This window comes from Vipera berus (assembly GCF_964194415.1).
Source record: "Vipera berus genome assembly, chromosome: 1".
Lineage (NCBI taxonomy): Eukaryota > Metazoa > Chordata > Lepidosauria > Squamata > Viperidae > Vipera > Vipera berus.
In genome coordinates this window covers 359,444,679-359,467,337 of record NC_138202.1, presented here as the reverse complement: position 1 = coordinate 359,467,337, position 22,659 = coordinate 359,444,679, and the positions used below count along the sequence as shown (strand labels likewise).

The 22,659-nt window shown below is 43.4% G+C and overlaps 1 protein-coding gene across 1 annotated transcript; it reads left to right on the top strand.

The window, feature by feature from the left end:
* Positions 1-16,675: 16,675 nt before the first annotated feature.
* On the top strand, positions 16,676-21,106 carry LOC308659823 (polyubiquitin-C). Its single transcript, XM_081313847.1, has 2 exons — positions 16,676-16,781; positions 19,129-21,106. Exon 2 carries the CDS (start codon positions 19,137-19,139, stop codon positions 20,964-20,966), a length of 1,830 nt encoding a protein of 609 aa, XP_081169973.1. The 5' UTR covers positions 16,676-16,781; positions 19,129-19,136; the 3' UTR covers positions 20,967-21,106.
* The last annotated feature ends 1,553 nt before the right edge of the window (positions 21,107-22,659 follow it).

The window sequence follows — 22,659 nt, the reverse complement described above, 5'->3', positions numbered from 1 at the left end:
CACTCTCAGTGATTTTGGGTGGCTTATAAATTAAGATTTGTAAGGTTTGTTGAGGTTTGAAGAATTGCAGTCAATAAAATAGTCAGCCCGCAGGAGTATTTTCCAAAAAAAAAATAAGATATTTACAAAAAGTTAATTCGGCACAGAAAGGCACATGCCAGGCCAAAGGTAAAAACAGTGGTTTACGCTGAAGAGGTTTTTTTTACAAATGTACATAATCACGTTTTTCTCAACCTCGGCAACTTAAAAGACGTGTGGACTTCAGCTTCCAGAATTCTCCAGCTAGCAAGGGAAGATGTGAGCGTCCAAAGTTACAACAGCACTGAAAAAAAATGAGATGATTGGTCCTTGCACTTACGACTCTCACAGCATCCTGCAGACGACACCAAGCTGGCAGGAATAGCCAATACTCCAGAAGATAGGCTTAAGATACAGGAGGATCTGGACAGACTCGAACACTGGGCACTATCTAACAAAATGAAATTCAATGGTGAAAAAAGTAAGGTTCTGCATTTAGGCAGGAAAAATCAAATGCACAGGTATAGTATAGGTGGTAACTTGCTCGATAGTAGTAATAACTGTGAGAGAGATCTTGGAGTCCTAATGGACAATCACTTAAATATGAGCCAACAGTGTGCTGCAGCTGCCAAAAAAGCCAACACAGTGCTAGGCTGCATTAACAGAGGGATAGAATCAAGATCTCATGAAGTACTAATACAACTTTACAATGCCTTGGTAAAGCCACACCTGGAATACGGCATCCAGTTTTGGTCACCACGATGTAAAAAAGATGTCGAGACTCTAGAAAGAGTACAGAGAAGAGCAGCAAAGATGATTGGGGGACTGGAGGCTAAAACATATAGGGAACGGTTGCTGGAATTGGGTTGTTGTTGTTGTTAGCTGCGAAGTCGTGTCCGACCCATCGCGACCCTATGGACAACATTCCTCCAGGCCTTCCTGTCCTCTACCATCTTCTGGAGTCCATTTAAGCTCACGCCTACTGCTTCAGTGACTCCATCCAGCCACCTCATTCTCTGTCGTCCCCTTCTTCTATTGCCCTCGATCTTTCCCAGCATTAGGCTCTTCTCCAGTGAGTCCTTCCTTCTCATTAGGTGGCCAAAGTACTTGAGTTTTAGCTTCAGGATCTGGCCTTCTAAAGAGCAGTCAGGATTGATCTCCTCTAGGACTGACCGGTTTGATCGCCTTGCGGTCCAAGGGACTCGCAGGAGTCTTCTCCAGCACCACAGTTCAAAGGCCTCAATTCTTTGGCGCTCAGCCTTTCTTATGGTCCAACTTTCACTGCCATACGTTGCAACTGGGAAGACCATAGCCTTGACTATACGCACTTTTGTTGACAGGGTGATGTCTCTGCTTTTTAGTGTGCTGTCTAGATTTGCCATGGCTTTCCTCCCCAGGAGCAAGCGTCTTTTAATTTCTTGGCTACAGTCCCCATCTGCAGTGATCTTGGAGCCCAGGAAAATAAAATCTGTCACTACCTCCATTTCTTCCCCATCTATTTGCCAGGAATTGAGAGGGCCAGATGCCATGATCTTGGTTTTCTTAATGTTAAGTTTCAACCCAAGTTTTGCACTCTCCTTCTTCACCTGCAACAAGAGGCTCTTTAGTTCTTCTTCACTTTCTGCCATTAGAGTGGTATCATCTGCGTATCTTAGGTTGTTGATATTTCTTCCGGCAATCTTAATTCCAACTTTTGATTCATCTAGCCCTGCCTTTCTCATGATGTGCTCTGCATATAAGTTAAATAGGCAGGGCGACAGTATACAGCCTTGCCGGACTCCTTTCCCAATTTTGAACCAATCAGTGGTTCCGTGTCCAGTTCTCACTGTTGCTTCTTGACCCGCATATAGGTTTCTCAAGAGACAAATAAGATGGTCTGGTACTCCCATCTCTTTAAGAACTTGCCACAGTTTGTTATGATCCACACAATCAAAGGCTTTAGCATAGTCAATGAAGCAGAAGTAGATGTTTTTCTGGAACTCCCTAGCTTTCTCCATGATCCAGCGTATGTTGGCAATTTGATCTCTAGTTCCTCTGCCTCTTCGAAATCCTGCCTGCACTTCTGGTAGTTCTCGATCCACATACTGCTGAAGTCTAGCTTGTAGGATTTTAAGCATGACTTTACTAGCATGAGAAATGAGTGCAATGGTGCGATAGTTTGAACATTCTTTGGCACTGCCTTTCTTTGGAATTGGAATGTAAACTGATCTTTTCCAATCCTGTGGCCATTGTTGAGTTTTCCAAATTTGCTGGCAAATTGAGTGTAGCACTTTTACTGCATTGTCTTTTAAGATTTTGAATAGCTCAGCTGGAATACTGTCACTTCCACTAGCTTTGTTGTTGCTCAGCTTTTCTAAGGCCCACTTCACTTCACATTCTAGGATGTCTGGCTCGAGGTCAGTGACCACCTCATTGTGATTATCAGGGACGTTAAGCTCATTCTTGTATAGTTCTTCTGTGTAATTTTGCCACCTCTTCTTAATCTCTTCTGCCTCTGTTAGGTCCCTGCCATTTTGGTCCTTTATCATGCCCATTTTTGCATTAAACGTTCCCTTCATTTCTCCAATTTTCTTGAAAAGATCTCTGGTCCTCCCTATTCTATTATTTTCTTCTATTTCTTTGCACTGTTCATTTAAGAAGGCATTCTTATCTCTTCTAGCTATTCTCTGGAATTCTGCATTCAATTGGGTGTATCTTTCTTTTTCTCCCTTGCCTTTCGCTTCCCTCCTTTCCTCAGCTATTTGCAAAGCTTCCTCAGACAGCCATTTTGCTTTCTTGCATTTCTTTTTCTTTGGGATGGTTTTGGTTGCTACCTGTTGTACAATGTCGCGAACCTCTGTCCATAGTTCTTCAGGCACTCTGTCTATCAGATCTAATTCCTTAAATCTATTTGTCACCTCTACTGTATATTCAACAGGGATATGATTTAATTCATACCTGAGTGGCCTAGTGCTTTTCCCTACTTTCTTCAGTTTAAGCCTAAACTTTGCAAGGAGAAGCTCATGGTCTGAGCCACAGTCAGCTCCTGGTCTTGTTTTTACTGACTGTATAGAGCTTCTCCATCTTTGGCTGCAGAGCATATAGTCAATCTGATTTCTGTGTTGACCATCTGGTGATGTCCATGTGTAGAGCCGTCTCTTGGGTTGTTGGAAAAGAGTGTTTGCTATGACCATTGTATTCTCTTGACAGAATTCTATCAGCCTGTGCCCTGCTTCATTTTGCACTCCAAGGCCAAACTTGCCTGTTATTCCAGTTATCTTTTGGCTTCCTACTTTAGCATTCCAATCCCCCATGATGATAAGAACATCATTTTTTGGTGTTAGTTCTATAAGGTGCTGTAGTGCTTCATAGAACTGGTCAATTTCATCCTCTTCAGCACTGGTGGTTGGGGCATAGACCTGGACTACTGTGATATTGAATGGTTTGCCTTGGATTCGAACTGAGATCATTCTGTCATTTTGAGGATTGTATCCCAGTATTGCTTTTCCTACTCTTTTATTGACTATGAAGGCTACTCCATTTCTTCTGAAGGATTCTTGCCCACAGTAGTATACCTGATGGTCATCTGAATTAAATTCACCCATTCCTGTCCATTTTAGTTTGCTGATACCTAAGATGTCAATGTTCAGTCTTGTCATCTCTTGTTTGACCACGTCCAGTTTTCCTTGATTCATGGATCTTACATTCCAGGTTCCTATGGAGAAAAAATCTTTACAGCATCGGACTTTCCTTTCACCACCAGACATATCCACAGCTGAGCGTCCTTTCGGCTTTGGCCCAGTCGCTTCATTCTTTCTGGCGCTACTAGTACTAGCCCTCTGCTCTTCCCCAGTAGCATATTGGACACCTTCCGACCTGAGGGGCTCATCTTCCAGCGTCATATCGTTTTGCCTTTTGGTACTGTCCATAGGGTTTTCATGGCAAAGATACTGGAGTGGTTTGCCATTTCCTTCTCCAGTGGATCACGTTTTGTCAGAACTCTCTGCTATGACCTGTCCGTCTTGGGTGGCCCTGCACGGCATAGCTCATAGCTTCATTGAATTACGCAAGCCCCTTCGCCACGACAAGGCAGTAATCCATGAAGGGGAGGAATTGGGTATGTGTAGTTTAATGAAGAGAAGGGTGAGGGGTGACATGATAGCAGCCTTCCAATATGTCAGGGGCTGCCACAAAGAAGAGGGAGCCAAGCTATTCTCCAAAGCACCTGAAAGCAGGACAAGAAGCAACGGATGGAAACTAGTCAAGGAGAGAAGCAACCTAGAACTAAGGAGAAACTTCCTGACAGTTAGAACAATTAACCAGTGGAACAACCTGCCTCCAGAGATGGTGAATGCTCCAACACTGGAGGTTTTTAAGAAGAGACTGGCCAGCCATTTGTCTGAAATGGTATTGGGTTTCCTGCCTTAGCAGGGGATTGGACTAGATGACCTCCAAGGTCCCTTCCAACTTCTTTATTATTATTATTATTATTATTATTATTATTATTATTATTATTATTATTATTATTATTATTATTATTATTATCTCCACAGTCATGTGATCAAAATTTGGATGCTTGGCAACTGGCGTGTCTTTACAATGTTTTGCGCATAGTCCAGGATCATGTGATCACCATTTGTGATCTCCCCTCCCACACATGTAGTAAAAGAGGTTACTTTTGAGTACAAATAGAAGAAAAAGAGCAATTTCCTATGCATTAGTTAACTCTTTTTCTTAGGAGGCAAACAAGACTGTCCTATAAAATCTGTTTGGTTTCCTATTGCATGTTGTTGTTGTTAGTTGCGAAGTCGTGTCCGACCCATCGCGACCCCGTGGACAACGTTCCTCCAGGCCTTCCTGTCCTCTACCATCTTCTGGAGTCCATTTAAGCTCAGGCCTACTGCTTCAGTGACTCCATCCAGCCACCTCCTTCTCTGTCGTCCCCTTCTTCTCTTGCCCTCCACCTTTCCCAGCATTAGGCTCTTCTCCAGTGAGTCCTTCCTTCTCATTAGGTGGTCAAAGTATTTGAGTTTTAGCTTCAGGATCTGGCCTTCTAAGGAGCAGTCAGGGTTGATCTCCTCTAGGACCGACCGGTTTGATCGCCTTGCAGTCCAAGGGACTCGCAGGAGTCTTCTCCAGCACCAGAGTTCAAAGGCCTCCATTCTTTGGCGCTCAGCTTTTCTTATGGTCCAACTTTCACTGCCATACATTGCAACTGGGAAGACCATAGCCTTAACTATACGTACTTTTGTTGGCAGGGTGATGTCTCTGCTCTGGCTGTCTAGATTTGCCATGGCTTTCCTCCCCAGGAGCATGTGTCTTTTAATTTCTTGGCTGCAGTCCCCATCTGCGGTGATCTTGGAGCCCAGGAAAATAAAATCTGTCACTACCTCCATTTCTTCCCCATCTGTTTGCCAGGAATTGAGAGGGCCGGATGCCATGATCTTGGTTTTCTTAATTTCTTAATTTCTATTGCATAGAAATGTTTTTATATAATCAAAGCAACCTCCTTCTGTAATGAGGTATAAGACTCCATACAATATCTGTTTTGTAAACACACAGAACTTTCTTTTCATGTAGTAGGGTGTTGTTTTTTTTAAACCCGTAGCCAAGTGGTTTTTTTTTTAAGCTCAAGCTGATTTAAATTCTTCTGGGGACTCTAAATGCACCCACGTGATCAAGCTGGTCATAAGGTCGAGATGCATGTTTGCCTGCCCTGTAATTTTCCTGGCAGCAATTGTTTGCTATCCACTTAATCATACAGAATTATCAGCATAGCACAGCAACCTGTTTTAAAGGCACTGCAGGAGCAATCACAATTTTCCTTGCTTGCGCCACAGAAATCTCCATGTACAGGCACTGCATTTGGAAACCCTAGAGATTATTGCCAAATGTTACGATTTTCATGGACACAAAATTCCTCTGGAAGATGGGTGGAAATTATTTTAAAGGTAGCTTGTCAGAGTAGACCCTAACCCTAACCTTAACCCTACAGAGATGGGTAGCGACTAGGTTGGCGCAAACCAATTTTAATGATTATATCTCATCTCGTGCTTTTCATTTCTTTGTCTGTTTGTTGTTTTTTCCCCCTGTGCGTTGCTCATCCCAAAAGAAAAAGGCACAAGGGATATTGTTTCTCAGAACTGTGTCCACCTGAGTCTTGGGCCGTGCATCAACAAACACCAAAGAGCTGTTTTTATCCACAAACCGTTGAAAGTTCTCAGAGGCCTTTCTGCGCAGATAATTGGATGTAAGTCCCTGTGGTTGTACACCAGGGACCAATTGAAATTGATGCTGGTACACTGCCTTCCCTACTGCACAGCAATATCCCTGCCTTGGCTGCTGGATACCTCTACTAGGCTGGCAATACAGTCCTTGAGGTTTGGATGCTTGGGGATTTCAATTTGCTGCCTAGTGGTGTCAATTCCAAGGAAGCTCCGAAGTTCGTGGCCTCTATGGTAACTGTGGACCTCCCTCGTGTCATAGACAACCTGACACATGCCAGCAGCTGCACATTAGATCTGGGTTTTTTTTTGGTCTTAGGACAATTGTGATGTGATCTGGTGGTGGAGGACATTAACAGAGCATTTGGTGATTACTTTCAGAGTCACTGGTGCCACTGGTTGTGATTCTTCGCCAGCCCGTGAAGTCTGAGGACTCAGATGAGGAGGAGGGGCCTGGAATGACATTAGAGTCAGAGGAAGGCTCTGAGGAGCTCTGAGACTCACAGTCGTACAGGGAGCCTGGCCCCTCTACTTGCGCTCAGGCTGAGACACAGCTGAGCTGGGAGGCTGAGTTGGACAGTGATGAACCACAGCTGGGAGAAATCCAGGATGCATGAAAGCGGCAGCAAGAGAAGAGAGTAGGACAGAGGAATGCAATGGGGCAGCTCCAAAGGCAAAGGAGAAGGCATTAGGAAGCCAAGCCTGGGCTGAATTATAAAAGGGAAGGTGTGGGAGGTGCTGGCTGCCGAACGCAACCGTTCGTGTTGAGGATTGACTTTCTGTGAACTGTGTCTGTTTGCCTTGGACATTGACTCAGGTCTGTGAATAAGAAAAGGAGTTTGTTTTTTTCTTGCGGTTCTTGCCTGCTTGTTGGAAGAGGGGTTTCTCCTTGTGAGCATAACAAGGACTCACGTAGGCTGGGACAGAACACCAGCCTCCATTATGGGAAAACAGAGTTTATTTGATCAGCCGGCCTCAGGCACTAGATGGAACATATGGGGATCCAAACAGGGTGTCAGATCCTCTCAAAGAAATGTATTACTTTCTCTGCTAGCTTATACATGCTTCTATAACCATTTTTTGGGGCCTGCCATTCTGTTGGGAGAGGGCATTACAATGTGGGGATATACAACATGCTTTGCTTTTCCTATGCCATATTGCCCTTCCCCAGGGGAAGGAATGTGCTCGGATGCCATCACCCTTATCTGGAAGACGGTTTGCGCCTGGAGCTGAAGGAAAATGAAGCCAAGACCTTGAAGAGCATGCCAGAGGAGACTGTTACCAAAACAATATACCGCCTGTGGATTGGCCAAAAATCAAATGGACAGAGTGACCCTGGGGGGGAGGAGTAACGAATACTGCTTTTGATATACTGCTTTTGCGGGATTTTTCCACAGACCTCGCTTTGCTTCCTTGCTGTCACTAACTCTCAATAAAAAGTTCCTTTTGTGACAATGCCTGTTTCAAGAGTTCTGCTTTCTTCGGAGACCTAGTTGAGGCAGGTCCTTACACAGGTCCTGGAGTTCTCCCTGAGGATCTGGTGGGTGGGTTGACCAAGACCTTGATCACCACCTGGGAATGGAGGGCACCTTGGACTTTATCACTTCTCCATGTACACTGTGCTCAAGGACAAAAAATTAATTTACTGAGTAGCTTCAGGAGATGAAGTGCCAGAAGAGACAACTGGAGAATTATCCGTGAAAAAAATGATTATGGGTAAGAGCCCATGGTGTAGATTACCTTGTGGTGATAAAGGTGGTGAAGCATTAAGATTTGTCCAGTGTTATCGCATCGGTTGGTAACTGCCCAGTGTCCCTCTTTGTGTTGATTCGGTCCCTGCTAGGTAGCGACAGGAGACAAGATCATCTGCAAGGCTGCTGTGAGGAATGATCTGCCTTTTTGATGAATAAAGTTACTCAGATTCATGCTCAATTGACTCAGATGGGTCAAGGTATTGTGTACTGGGCTTCAGTAGGCAAGGAACAGAGCAGCATGGATACAACATTACTTATTGACTCAAACTAGAACTGAGAACTGTAGGCAATTACCTGTAATTTATACTCTGAGCCCACAGGGCCTTAACCAATTACAATACTTGAACAACAACCCGCCCAAATATGAATGTTCAAAATTTCCCTCCAAAAAGAGTTGGAGTTAACAGTCAGGGTCATCTAAGGTTAGTTTCATTTTAGCTTCACAAGCAGTTGGAGTTAAGTTAGTTTCACTTTAACACAACTCTCTATATTCAATACATAAGACAAGGTATCAGGAGTGATGTCTTATGTGATTCAGGTTGAGTGAGAGGTGGTGACTCATGAGGAACTTGACAATGTTCTCTGTACTGTTCGTTCACTTGTCTGTGGGATCCAAGCTTCTTGGATTAAGGCTGCCAGGGTGTGGCCTGTAGTTCAGTCCGTGTGATAGTGTCAATCTCTTTGAGACAGAGGGTGGTGTCTTGAGCACACTCCGGCCGTTCATGATGTGTTTAGGACCACTGCAACATCCCATGGCCATAGGACCACTATTTTCATGCTTCACAGCTGGCTTCCAACCCTTAGTCAATGGAGAAATCAACAAGTTACAGTCACACGATGCCTCGCTTAACAACCACTGTGGAAGTTAGATCATAAGTCCATCATGGTCATGTGATGTCTTGCTTAATGACGGTGTTGCTTATTGACGGAGCTGCTGTTCCCAACTGCCATCATTAAGAAAAGGTTACATGTTTTGTGGTCCAGACTGCTATTTATATAATTGTGTTTGTATTTTCTTTTACACGTTGAATAGCTACGAGTTGCTTTGGAGGCAGTTGGTGTCTCCAAAATAAAATAACATGTAAAAATATTGGTTTAAAAATATTGCCCAACTAGTTCGCTTTCAGTTTCTCTGTCGTTTAGGAAAATATAGAAGTACAGTAGTGAGAAAGCTTGGTAAGTTTCCAAAGGGGAGATAATTCGCTGCCTTCGTACAGGGCCAATGAATTTCCACTAATGGAGGTTTTCCACAAAACCATCCTATTGTATTCAGCAAATGATTGCAGATTGAGCTTTATCCAAAAAAAATGTCTCTTGAAATTTAGTAGGAATCTACGGGGACAGTTTGGGACAAAAATGCAATCTATCTACTATCTATGGAAAACAAATGGTTAGCTTTGTATAACAGCTCAGCTCTTTCAGCCCTTTTTGCAGGCTTGCAATATATGCTGAATCACAAACTGTGGGCTGGGTCCACTTAAGACACTGAACTAAAAAAAAAAATAGCCAAGCTTGAAACAAAGTAAGGTGGCTTTGTTATGCATCTATGGGGGAGGGAAGCAAGTGAAGTTATGCATAGCATGACTTCATTGTGCAAATGACAGAAACTATGTAATCTGTATCTGTTGTGGGCAGATAACCCAATTCCCATTCTTTGCAGGAGGACATCAAGACATCTTCACAGCTTGGAATAGGGATGACATGCTAGCAGTCTCTGAATATTGGAGGGACTACCACAGAGAGGAGGGGGTCAGCCCATTCTCCAAATCTAAAACATGTGAGGGCTGGACAAGAAGTAGCGGTTGGAAAAATAACAGAGAAAAATCCAACCTAGAACTAAGGAGAAATTGCCTGACAGAGATCAATTAATCAGTGGAACGGCTTGCCTCCAGAAGTTGTGCGTGCTCAGCACTGGAGGTTTTTAAGAAATTGAGCAGACATTTGTCTGAACGGTATAAACTTTGCTGCTTGACCAGGGAGTTGCACTAGAAGACCTCCAACATCCCTTCCAACTCTTATTCTGTTATCACTGGAGACTTTCAAAACAAGATTGGAGAGCCTTTTTTTCCAGAATGGTATATAGGCTCCCCTGCTTGAACTGGGGGTTGGACTAGAACAGAGGTGTCAAACTGCCAGCCCACGGGCCGGATGCATCCTAGCAAAACCGCACCCACCCCATTGCCGGCAATTGCAAAAAAAGTCGCAATACATCGTGACACATCACATGACGTTGCGAGTTTGACATCCCTGGACTAGAAGAATTTAGAATAACAGTGTTGGAAGGGACCTTGTGGGTCATCTAGTCCAACCCCCTGCCCAAGCAGGAGTCCCTACACCATTTCTGACAGGTGGCAGTCCAGTCACTTCTTGAAAGCTTAGTTGAACCACCAACAACATCTGAAGGCAGTCTGTTCCGTTGGTTGATTGTTCTCACTGTCAGGAAATTTCTCCTTATTTCCAGGTTGAATCTCTCCTTGATCAGTTTCCATCTGTTGTTCCTTATCTAGCCTTCAGGTGCTTTGGAAAATAGGTGGAACCCCTCCTCTTTGTTACAGCTCCTCAAATATTGGAAGACTGCTATCATGTCTCCCCTGGTCCTTCTCTTCAATAGACTAGCCTTGCCCAGCTCTTGTAACCATTCTTCATATGTTTTGACCTCCAGTCCCCTAATCATCTTTGTTGCTCTTCTCTGCACTTTTTCTAGAGTCTCAACATCTTTTTTACAGTGTGGAGACCAAAACTGGTTGCAGTATTCTAGTGGTCTTACTAAGGCTTTGTAGAGTGGTATTAGTACCTCACCTGATTTTGATTGAATCACTCTGTTAATGCAATTTAGGATTGCATTGGCTTTTTTGGCTGCCGCCGCACACTGTTAACTCATTTTTAATTGATTGTCCACTAAGACTCCAACATCCCTCTCACAGTTGCTATTAAACCTAGTTTTGCCCAATCTATATGTGTACTTTTAGTTTTACTTTTCTCTACGTTGCATTTCATTTTGTTAGATAGGGCCCAGTGTTTAAGTCTGGATCTTGAGCCTATCATCTAGGGCAGGGGTGTCAAACTGCTGGCCTCCGGGCCAGATGCGTCATGCATCCACCCCATTGACGGCAATGGAAAAAGTCGTGATACATCGTGACACGTCGCGAGTTTGACACCCATGATCTAGGGAGTTGGCTATTCCTGCCAGCTTAATGTCATCTGCAAATTTGATAAGCTCCCCTTCTATTCCTTTATCTAGGTCATTTATGAAGATGTTGAAGAGTACTGGGCCTAAGGCAGAACCTTGTGGTATCCCATTGCTTACTTTCCTCTATGTAGACGTAGTACTATTAAGGACTACTCTTTGAGTGCCGTTTGTCAACCAGTTAAAAATCCATCAGATGCTGATGCTTTCTAACCCACCTTTTTTAAGCTTTCCAAGAAGTAGGTTATAGTTTATTTTGTTAAATGCCTCGCTGAAGTCCAAGTATACCATGTCCACAGCATTCCGCTGGTCCACCAATTTAGTCACATGACTAAAGAATCAAATAAGACTGGTTTCGCATGATCTGTTTTTAGTGTAGCATGATCTGTTTTTACACCTCCAAGGCCTCTTCCAATTCTGTTATACTGTTAATACTGCTACTGTTAATATCACTTTAATGGAGCTAGTTAATCTTTAATCCGAATATAAACAGCATGTATAACTGAAAACAAGTCCACAATCTCCACTTAATATATCTTTTATTACACTAGGAACCTTCAATATGATGGGTTTCTGCCACACACTAAGCCAAAATATGTCCAGCTTGATTTTGGTGTAGAACCAAAATGCTGGTTTAAAACCAGCACGATTGGCAGCTTAACACCTTGCACGGATCCCTGTCAATTGAACTTCATTCAATAAACCATGGAAAAACGGGACTTCCGGTGGCTGCGCGGCGCCGGAGACAGCCTTCCCGGGCTGCCCGCGGCTCAGCTGAGTGATTTTCGCCCGAAACAGCGCCGATCAGCTGTTCGGGCGAATTTGAAGCCCCCTCCTCGGGAGAAGAGGAGGGGGTGAGGCCCCAGGTAGGGGTTGAGTTCTCCGGGGCCGCCTGAGCTTGTAGCTTGGGCGGCTGAAGGACTGAACTCCCCCGTAGCCTGGGTGGCTCCCAGCTGGTCAGCGTCTCTGCTCCGGACTTCATGGAGCAGAGCCAGGCGTCTGCGACCACCCCTGCCTGAAGGAAGGACTATGGAATAAAAGGAGCAGGCAGAGCGGTACAAGAGGAAAAGGTGAAGAGGATTATTATATTCTACTCTCTAGCTTGATGGACTTTTTAAACTTAAAGTGAAAGTGCGTCACAAGTGAAAAAGATGGCGGCTAAACCTCCCTCAAAAACTCTTCGGAGTGCTGGAACTTCTCCGGTACAACAATCATCATTGCAGGCGTTGCATCTTCCTGATGTATTGACATCGAAGGATTTACAAGATGCTCTTGAAAAACATGCCCAGGTAATTCTGGAATCAATGGGTGATAAATTTGCACAGATGGAGGCGAAATTGGAGAAATTGGAGGAGAGAATGGAAGAGAGGATGGAACAGAAGTTCAGGGTGATGAAGGTAGACATTTTGTCCTCAGTGTATAAAGTGGCTGAATGTGTGGAAGAATTGGAGGAAAAAGTGGAAGATTTGACTCAAAAGAATGCTATATTAGAAGCAAAAGTACTGGAGAATGAAGATTTAAGAGATAAAATGGACAGAGAATTGAGTCTTGCTCAATATTACCAGATGCAGTTTGCTGTTAGAATTAGAGGTTTAAAAGAGAATATTAAGGAAGATCTAAAGCAGCTGATTTCTGAGGCTCTGGAAGTGGTATTGAATCAGCCAGCATCTGAAATAAAGGGAGGCATGGATAAAGTGTTTCGTGTGAATTCATGGATTGCAAGACAGAGAAAGCTGCCTAGAGATGTGGTGGTTTATTTTACTAAGAGGGAAATTAGAGATGAAGTTATACAAGTTGCCTATGATTCTAAAGTGGTGATTGCTGATCAAGAAGTTTTGGTTTTAAAAGAAATTCCTCCAAAGATTTTAAGGAGAAGGAAGGATTTTATATTCCTCGTGCAAGAGCTCAAGCAACGAGATATAAGGTTCAGATGGGAGATTCCAGTTGGGTTGATGGTGATGTATGAAGGTAAAAGGTACCGTCTGATGACTGTGATGCAGGTGCGAGATTTTTATAATAACGTTTTAAAAGCAACCTCATTATCACTTCTGGAAGCTGCAAAGGGATCTGGAGAAGGAGAACATCAAGAGACTGAGGATGGACAGACAGAGGAGAATGGTGCTGGAGGAGATCAAGCTACAATTTCTTTGGATGATCCTGGAGAGCGGAGGGTGACGTGTGCTGCTTTAAAACGATCAAAAAGAAAATAATAAAAGAGCAAGACCAGCAGAAGTTTATGGAACTTCCACAACGAACATCTAGGAAGTTATCGCAATGGACACGTGGGAAAAGATTTGGGTTAGGAACGTAAAGAGAGAACTTTTATAACATGCTTTATAGATGGCATTTAGATCCTAAAAAGTTTGCAAGTATGTATCCGGACTTTCAGCCAAAATGTTGGAGATGTGGAGATGAAGATGTTACATATTTTCATGTATGGTGGACTTGTAAAAAGATCAAGGCTTTTTGGATAAAAATTTGGTGGAATATATTACGGCAGCAAGACTTTTGATAGCTCAGTAATGGAAGAAAGAGGAACTGCCGATTATAGGAGAGTGACTTCAAAGATTTTTGACCTGGCAGAGATGGTGTAGATTTTGGCCTAAGATTTTTCGCAAGAACGTTATATTATGGAATGGAGAAAATGGATTTATAGGGTTAAGAAGTTTCATGTAGTATTTGAATAAGTCTTCTTTCTTTTCTTCTTTTTCTATTTTTGTTTTTCTATATATATTTAATATATATATATATTATCCTATATAAGCTAGAGAGTGATGGATTTTAGAGTTTATGGATGTTAGTATATGGTTGTTTATGATTGTTTTTTTTTATATACCTTGTATTTAGCTCTGGGAAGTGGGGGGGGAGGGGGGAGAGGTAGGGGGGGAGGGAGAAGGGAGGGGGAGGGGGGATTTTTAAAGGAAAAATTGTATGTTAAAACTTTTTAATAAAAAAAAAAATAAACCATGGAAAAACAAGACAAAGTTGCTCAAATACAGATCTCATAGTTGAAAAGTGTCCATGGTCACCTGTGGGAGACAAATGATGACCCGTGGATCACGAATGTCATGCTATAAATGAGGCAAATTATCTATTTGCACTATGAGCAAAAGACAAACTATCATTTTGATATCATTGTGGCTTTTACTGGACACCTCTGATTGAGGTTGCATTTGCTCACCAAGCCAAACTGTTGTTTCCTAATCCATCCTCAAACACTTCTCTTTTAGGATTTCTCTTAGAGAAGGCAGTACAATAAAGAAGATATCCAGCCATTTGCTATCAAACTTCAATCAATTAAATCTTTATTACAGTCATAGGCCAGCATAACAGAAGGTAATTCTGCTTATAAATGTAGTCCTCAATGTATATCCATAATCGAGTCTGGAATTATGGTTGTGCTGGTCATTTAAGTGGGTCACCACATAAATGTGCCCAATTAACAAACTCTTTTGCAGCAGTCATTAAGTGAATCCATTGTCTGTAATGGGTGCTTTTTGTCGGAAATCAAAAGTAAATGCTGGTTTCCAGGAAAAAAAGTTGTAATTTATGGTGCCGTGACTGTGGGATGCTGCAATCAATCATAAATGCAGTCAAGGCATTGAATGCCCAAAATGTGAATTTGTATCATAAGTAGGCCAGGGCATATCTGTTGTAATTTTGAATGATTGCTAAGTGTCCAGTCATAAGTTGATCATTATCTTTATATTAAAACAAGCCATAGTTACACCATAGTTTTGTTCTTCCTCAGGCAGAGGAACTAATTTTTGGGAGAGATCCAAGGAAGAAACTCTTGCAGCCAACAGCATAAACAAAAGATTGAATTTCAGATGCCTTTTACCTCTTCAAATATAATACAACCAAAGAAGCAAACAAGTTCAGTCTCTGGCTTCCCTCTTCCTGGAGGAGAGGAAAAACAGGATTTTCCAGGAACAGGAGTAGAGCAGTGGGGGAAAAACAATCCTTAGCAGCTACGTTGTTGCCTTCCATGTTTTTGAAACCAAATCTGACTGACAAGGAAGGCTCTGTCCTTTCAGAACTATTTATCACATGAGGGCCTTGGCATTTTAAGAAAAGGCCCTTCCGAGTATTATTCTTGCATTTTATTCTTTTTCTTCTTCCTTCTCTTTTTCATTTTCCTTCCTTCCTTCTTGGTCTTTTTTCCTTTCTAATCTTCCTTTCTTCTCATCTCCTTCTCTTTCTTCTCCTTTGTTCTCATCTTTTTTCCCCTTTCTCATCTTCATTTTTCCTTCCTGTTTTTTTCCTTTTCTCATTTTCCTTCTTTCCTTTTCTTCTTCCTATCTTATTCCCTTTCTCATTTTCCTTTTCTTTTTCCTTCCTTGCTTCTTTCGTCTTCTCCCTCAACTTGCTTCTTTCTTTCCTATCTTTTTCTTCTCATTTTCCTTACTTTTCTTTCTTCTTATCTTTTTCCCTTTCTCATCTTCCTTCCTCTTTTCCTTTCCTATCTTTTTCCCTCATTTCCTTTTTCCTTCCTATCTTTCCCTTTCATTTTCCTTCCTCCCTCCCTTCCTTTCCATCTTTTTCCCTTTCTCATTTTCCTTCCTTCCTTCTCTTTCTTTTTTCCTTTTCACCTTCCTTCCCTTATTTTTTCCCTATACTAACGTCTTTTAAAAACCATATATGGTAACCCAAAAAAGGAACTTTCATGCTGAAATAGGAAAAGAAACAAAAGAAAATTAAGCTTTTTCTCAAGGCAGTCAAACTTCCTCTTCAGAAAAGCAGTGGCAGAAAGAAAAAAAATCCAGACCCTAAAGTATAATCTGATTTCTAACTCAAAAAAGGCTTTTATGTACACTTTCCTCTCTTTTTGCTTATATTTTCTGACCCTTGATCAGTGATTAACCGCCTCAGAGACTCTTTCCCGCCCTTTGCCCCTCAAAACAGTCCAACCCCACCCCCACCCATCACCCACTTGGCTCTTCTACGCATGCGCCAACAGGCCATCAGCCTGTTTTTTCCTTCCTGCCCTTTCTCGAAATCTGCTTCTCAGGGACCCCGGGCCTTAGCAACAAGAATGACCTCACTGCGCACCAATCAGAGGCGGGCTTCTGTGGGCTATTTCTCCCTCCCTTCCCAACCTCCCAGGCGCAGAGTCCCGATCTTTCCAGAGCTTTCCTATCGATTGCATCGAGCAGAGGCCAATCAGCGTCCGTTCTTTCTCTCTCTCGCCAATGGCGGCCGAGCAACACTTTAAGCCCCACCTCTTAACTTCGTAGAATTATTCTTCCGACGACAAGGGACTTTTTACCTATATTTCATATCCTTCCTCCCTTAATTTCCTCCACCTAATCCCTCCGAGACCGATATTAACAGACAAAACTATATCGTTTAATTTTTTTTAAAAAAAAATAAAAAAAATTCGTCGAATGAGAGGAAAACGAGAGGCAGAACGCGCTCTTGAGAACGTTCTCCAGGGGGGACTATTTCTTAACGCGGAAGGATATTAAAGCGAAGCTGAAGGGCGGAACGACGAGAAGCGACACCCTATAAATAGGAGTGCCGCGTTGCTGGGCAGACTGTTACGAAGAAGAAAATTCTCGGTGTTGGTTCTACGGTCACAGCGCTGCAATATTGTGTCTCGGCTGCCTGACTGAAGCGGTAAGCTGATGGAGAACAGATTATTATTAGCGTTACTCTTCATTAGTTATTTTTAAGATATATTTAGCTCCGGGTGGCGTCACTATCGCCCATTGTGGCGAGGCGCGGGCCCGTGAGGAGGGCCCTGACTAACCCCCGCAAAAGGAGAAAGGCTGGCTCCGCGGCGGCGGCGGGGGGGGCGGCTGAAGGGGCCGCTTTCGGCGCCCGAGAGGTCAAAATTTAGAAAAAAGGGTCCTGGGAGTAAAATTGGAAGACGGCTCTCGATAAACCTCAGCCTCCCAAAAGCCTTTAGGGAAAGGGTTAGTTATGGATTTCGACGGCCTGATCCTCTCCACGTACTACTTTAGGCTAAGCTCTGCTGCTCGGTAGGATTCCCTCCTCCCAGACGAATGTAAGTGAGCTTCCCCCCCTCCCTCCCAGCCTGGCGCTCGTTACTTGGCGCTAATTAGGACTTCCGTCCTTGTGGGGTATTGGTAGTTTGCGCCCATTTGAGGGAAGAGGGCGGTGGGTTCGGTTTCTTCCCCCCCCCCCTTTGGGAGTAAATCTCCCATTAAAGGAGTATTTATACCACTAAAGTATAAGGCGTCCTATGGTGGCTACTGGCTTGATTGGAGTGTGTGTGCGCGTGTGCGTGCAATTCCTTGGCACTGTTAAGTTGACAGTACAAAAAGTGACGTTGAAAAAAAGGCGTTACAGATAGTCCTCGACTTATGACCACAACAGCCCAGAATTTATGTTGCTAAGTGAGTTTTACCCCATTTTACATGTTTTTCTTGCCACGGTTATGTGAATTGTTGCAGCTGTTAAGTTAGTAAACCGGTTAAGTGAATCTGGCTTCCCCATTCACTTTGCTTGTCCGAAGGTTGCAAGAGTTGATCACGGGACTGGGACACAAATTTGGATCACTTGACCATGGGGATGCTGCAATCCTGCGTGGTCATACATTCCAGAAATGGCCATGAGTCCCCTTTTTCAGTGCGTTGTAACTTTTGACCAGCCTCTAAATGAACTGTAGAGAACTACCTGTATAGCATCATTCTGATCTGAATTTTTACATTTAGAAAGGGCTGGGGATCAAAGGAACCTTAGTTAATTGGATACATACAAGGTAGTTCTCAACTTAAGAGCACAATTGAGCTCAAAATTTAGATTGCTAGTGAGACATTTTGTTAAGTGAGATTTGCCCCATTTTATGCCCTAGCTTCCCCATTGACTTTGCCAGAAGGTCCCAGAAGAGGATCCATGACTCCAGGATACTGAAATAGTCATCAATGAGTCAGTTGCCAAGCATCTGAATTTTGATCACAGGACTGTGGGGATGCTGCAACTGTCATAAGTGTGAAAACCCGTCATAAGTCAGCTTTTTCAGTGCTGTTATATCTTTGAATAGTAATTAAATGAATAAGCTGAGGACTGCCTATATGTGCTATCACACAGGGCTGAAAAACCCTATTGAACAATATAAAATTCGCTTTCTAATGCAGTTCTCAGTATTAAGTGCCTAATGGGCAGTTTACATATAGGACTGCTGGGTGAAACCTTGACCTGCATGGCAATTGGTGCAGTCTTGAATTATTTCCTGATATGGTTAAATGCGGTATTTTTATGCTAATAGGTAACCTTATGCTAGTAACCTTTCTGAGTTAGCAGTCCCCTGGAGTTGTTTACAGGCACTTCAAGATAGCCTTGGATATTGATTGTCAGATGCAGTATTCATGGGGACTAGAAGTCCCAACATAGAAGAATGGTGCCAGCTTCTGACCGAAGATTTTCCAGTTTGTAGAATGGGTGATCTTAAGTCAGAAAGAATAGAAATAGGCAAGAGTCCATTGGACATTCTTCACTTATATGCTATAGCTACAACTATTTAGTTGCAATTTTGATGGCATCGGGAATTTAAGGGGTGACTTTCAGGGGCAGAGACTCTTGCAGTACTTGTTTTTTTTTAAATAAGAGTGGAAATTATACATTGTATATTGCTTATAAATATGGGAATGTAGAAATTCAACTCAGTAGCCCAAAATTGCATTTCTAAATGAACTGGGCTACTATTTCACACATTAGCATTGGAATCACCTGGGTGAAATAGGAAGTATGGAAATGAGATAAATAAAAATACAGCAACAGAAATATTTTAATACCTTCATGTTCAGGATAGGGGTTTTGGGTATAGGATGGAACAATATCTGCCTTAGTCCCATTGATATGGGTGATTAAATAAAAAGGATGCTTTATTTTCACTTCAAAATAAGTTTTTGAATATTTTTGTAAAGTTAGGTTTCTGTATATTTAGAAATTTATATTCTGATCCAGACTGCTCTGATTTTTCCATGCTATGTCATTGCAGATAAAAAAATGCAGATCTTTGTGAAGACCTTGACTGGGAAGACCATCACTCTGGAGGTGGAGCCCAGCGACACCATTGAGAATGTCAAGGCTAAGATCCAAGATAAGGAAGGCATTCCCCCCGACCAGCAGAGGCTGATCTTTGCCGGCAAGCAGCTGGAAGATGGCCGCACCCTCTCTGACTACAACATCCAGAAGGAGTCCACCCTCCATCTTGTCCTCCGTCTGAGGGGCGGCATGCAGATCTTTGTCAAGACCTTGACTGGGAAGACTATCACCCTGGAGGTGGAGCCCAGTGACACCATTGAGAATGTCAAGGCTAAGATCCAAGATAAGGAAGGCATTCCTCCCGACCAGCAGAGGCTGATCTTTGCCGGCAAGCAGCTGGAAGATGGCCGCACCCTCTCTGACTACAACATCCAGAAAGAGTCCACCCTCCATCTTGTTCTCCGTCTGAGGGGCGGCATGCAGATCTTTGTCAAGACCTTGACTGGCAAGACCATAACACTTGAGGTGGAGCCCAGTGACACCATTGAGAACGTCAAGGCCAAGATCCAAGATAAGGAAGGCATTCCCCCCGACCAGCAGAGGCTGATCTTTGCCGGCAAGCAGCTGGAAGATGGCCGCACCCTCTCTGACTACAACATCCAGAAAGAGTCCACCCTCCATCTTGTCCTCCGTCTGAGGGGCGGCATGCAGATCTTTGTCAAGACCTTGACTGGGAAGACTATCACCCTGGAGGTGGAGCCCAGTGACACCATTGAGAATGTCAAGGCTAAGATCCAAGATAAGGAAGGCATTCCCCCCGACCAGCAGAGGCTGATCTTTGCCGGCAAGCAGCTGGAAGATGGCCGCACCCTCTCTGACTACAACATCCAGAAAGAGTCCACCCTCCATCTTGTTCTCCGTCTGAGGGGCGGCATGCAGATCTTTGTCAAAACCTTGACTGGCAAGACCATAACACTTGAGGTGGAGCCCAGTGACACCATTGAGAACGTCAAGGCCAAGATCCAAGATAAGGAAGGCATTCCCCCCGACCAGCAGAGGCTGATCTTTGCCGGCAAGCAGCTGGAAGATGGCCGCACCCTCTCTGACTACAACATCCAGAAAGAGTCCACCCTCCATCTTGTTCTCCGTCTGAGGGGCGGCATGCAGATCTTTGTCAAGACCTTGACTGGCAAGACCATAACACTTGAGGTGGAGCCCAGCGACACCATTGAGAACGTTAAGGCTAAGATCCAAGATAAGGAAGGCATTCCCCCCGACCAGCAGAGGCTGATCTTTGCCGGCAAGCAGCTGGAAGATGGCCGCACCCTCTCTGACTACAACATCCAGAAAGAGTCCACCCTCCATCTTGTTCTCCGTCTGAGGGGCGGCATGCAGATCTTTGTCAAGACCTTGACTGGCAAGACCATAACACTTGAGGTGGAGCCCAGCGACACCATTGAGAACGTTAAGGCTAAGATCCAAGATAAGGAAGGCATTCCTCCCGACCAGCAGAGGCTGATCTTCGCTGGCAAGCAGCTGGAAGATGGCCGCACCCTCTCTGACTACAACATCCAGAAGGAGTCCACCCTCCATCTTGTCCTCCGTCTGAGGGGCGGCATGCAGATCTTTGTCAAGACCTTGACTGGGAAGACTATCACCCTGGAGGTGGAGCCCAGTGACACCATTGAGAATGTCAAGGCCAAGATCCAAGATAAGGAAGGCATTCCTCCCGACCAGCAGAGGCTGATCTTCGCTGGCAAGCAGCTGGAAGATGGCCGCACCCTCTCTGACTACAACATCCAGAAAGAGTCCACTCTCCATCTTGTTCTCCGTCTGAGAGGAGGCATTTAGGTGTTCTGAACAATTTTGAAGTTGCCAGTAACATTTGTTTGCACTGTAGCAGTATAATGACTTAATGTATGGTTAATGCAAGGTTCCGTAACAGCTAGACTGTATGTGTCAATGCTAATAAAGTTTTCTGTTGCACATTACTTAATAGTAACTCCTTTGTTAATGCCTCTTTCTGGTTCTGCCATAAAAAGATGAAGATTAAAATTATAAAACACATCAGAATAAGATAATATTTTTGATTAAGTTTGTGGAAAATCTTCTGCCTAAAGATGTTTACTCTGGTACAAATCTTTCTGTTCATTGCATTCCTGGATGGATCAGTCCTTTAGGTTTCCATATAGGTCTGCATGAAGTGACAAATGAGTTGTTTCAAATTTGAGAAAAATTGGTAGTTCTGTTTAGGACCTTAGACAAAAAAAAGACTTCTTGGTTTGATGTTTTGCTGAAGCTTCTTCCGTAAGTAGCGAAACATTTCGAACCAACAAGAAAAGGAATCTAGTTGCCATTACTCAACATTTCGAACCAACAAGAAAAGGAATCTAGTTGCCATTACTCAACTTCCAGACAACTCCAGCAGGATGACGTGGAATCACCATTAAGATCCAGTTTCAAAGTTCTGATCGGTTTCCCTCCAGTTACGCATTTACGGCTGTTTCGCATGACCATGTTTTGCCAAAACCAGTGTTTGCTTCTGGCAAATCTGGTTTGCTTAATTGCGTGTGCATAACCAGCACAAGCCAAAACCAGGTTCAACATTTGGGTGACTTGATTTAGCTTCGTCAGTGAGTTACAACTGATGGGCAGGCTTCTTTAGAGTTGCTAGCTTGAGGTCTTACATGCATATACTTGGCCTAGTTTAGTTTGGTCTTAGAACTTCCCTTTTGGGAGGAAAAAGGATTAAATCTCAGGAATCTCCCAAAATGGCACAATTTTAGCCACAATATACAATACAGGCACAGAACAATATGCTGGCATAATAAGCAACCCCATTACATTATTGGGGAAATGTTAGATTTATCACTGAAAATTTTGCAGGTAAAGAATTCTTATATATCTATTAAGGCCCATGTGATTTTCCTACTAGTCTGAAAATGCAGATTTTTACCTGGAACCATTAGCAAACCATTAGTAAAAAAGCTGCTGCTTCCAAAGGTGGAAAACGCATTTATAAGTCTTAGGTTGCTATACAGTATGGAAAATTAAGTGAATTCTTCCTTGCTTAATGTTTCTTAAATGTTTGTGGTGTTGGACAGAAGAATTGAAGCAAATGGGGTCAAACCACTAATGCAGCAGCAACAGGACATTCACTGCACATGACCAATTTTAGCAAGTCATAACAAAAGAATGTTAAGCATTTTTACACTCATTGAAAGACGAAGGGTGGGGAATTCAAGAGTGAATCTGTAATGACAGTAAAATCTCACTGAATGACACCACTCCCAGCACGGAAAAGCCAACGTAACTTAAGCCGCCACCAGAGCTTTGGGAGGGCGTTAACCATGGCTTGCTGAGCTTAGCTGCGCCTGTGTACTTTGGCGTCACACGGTTTGTGTCCTGTTTATGGTGCCTTTGGAAACTGGCACATCCTGAATTTCAACAAACATCTGAGCATTCCCCTGTTGCAACATGAGCAACCATCTTTTAAAAGAAGGGCAATTTGCGCCAGACAGAACCTATTTTGGGAGGTATAATC

Excerpts from the sequence above, each read along its gene's own strand:
- LOC308659823 (XM_081313847.1), top strand. The coding sequence starts at position 19,137 with ATGCAGATCTTTGTGAAGACCTTGACTGGGAAGACCATCACTCTGGAG.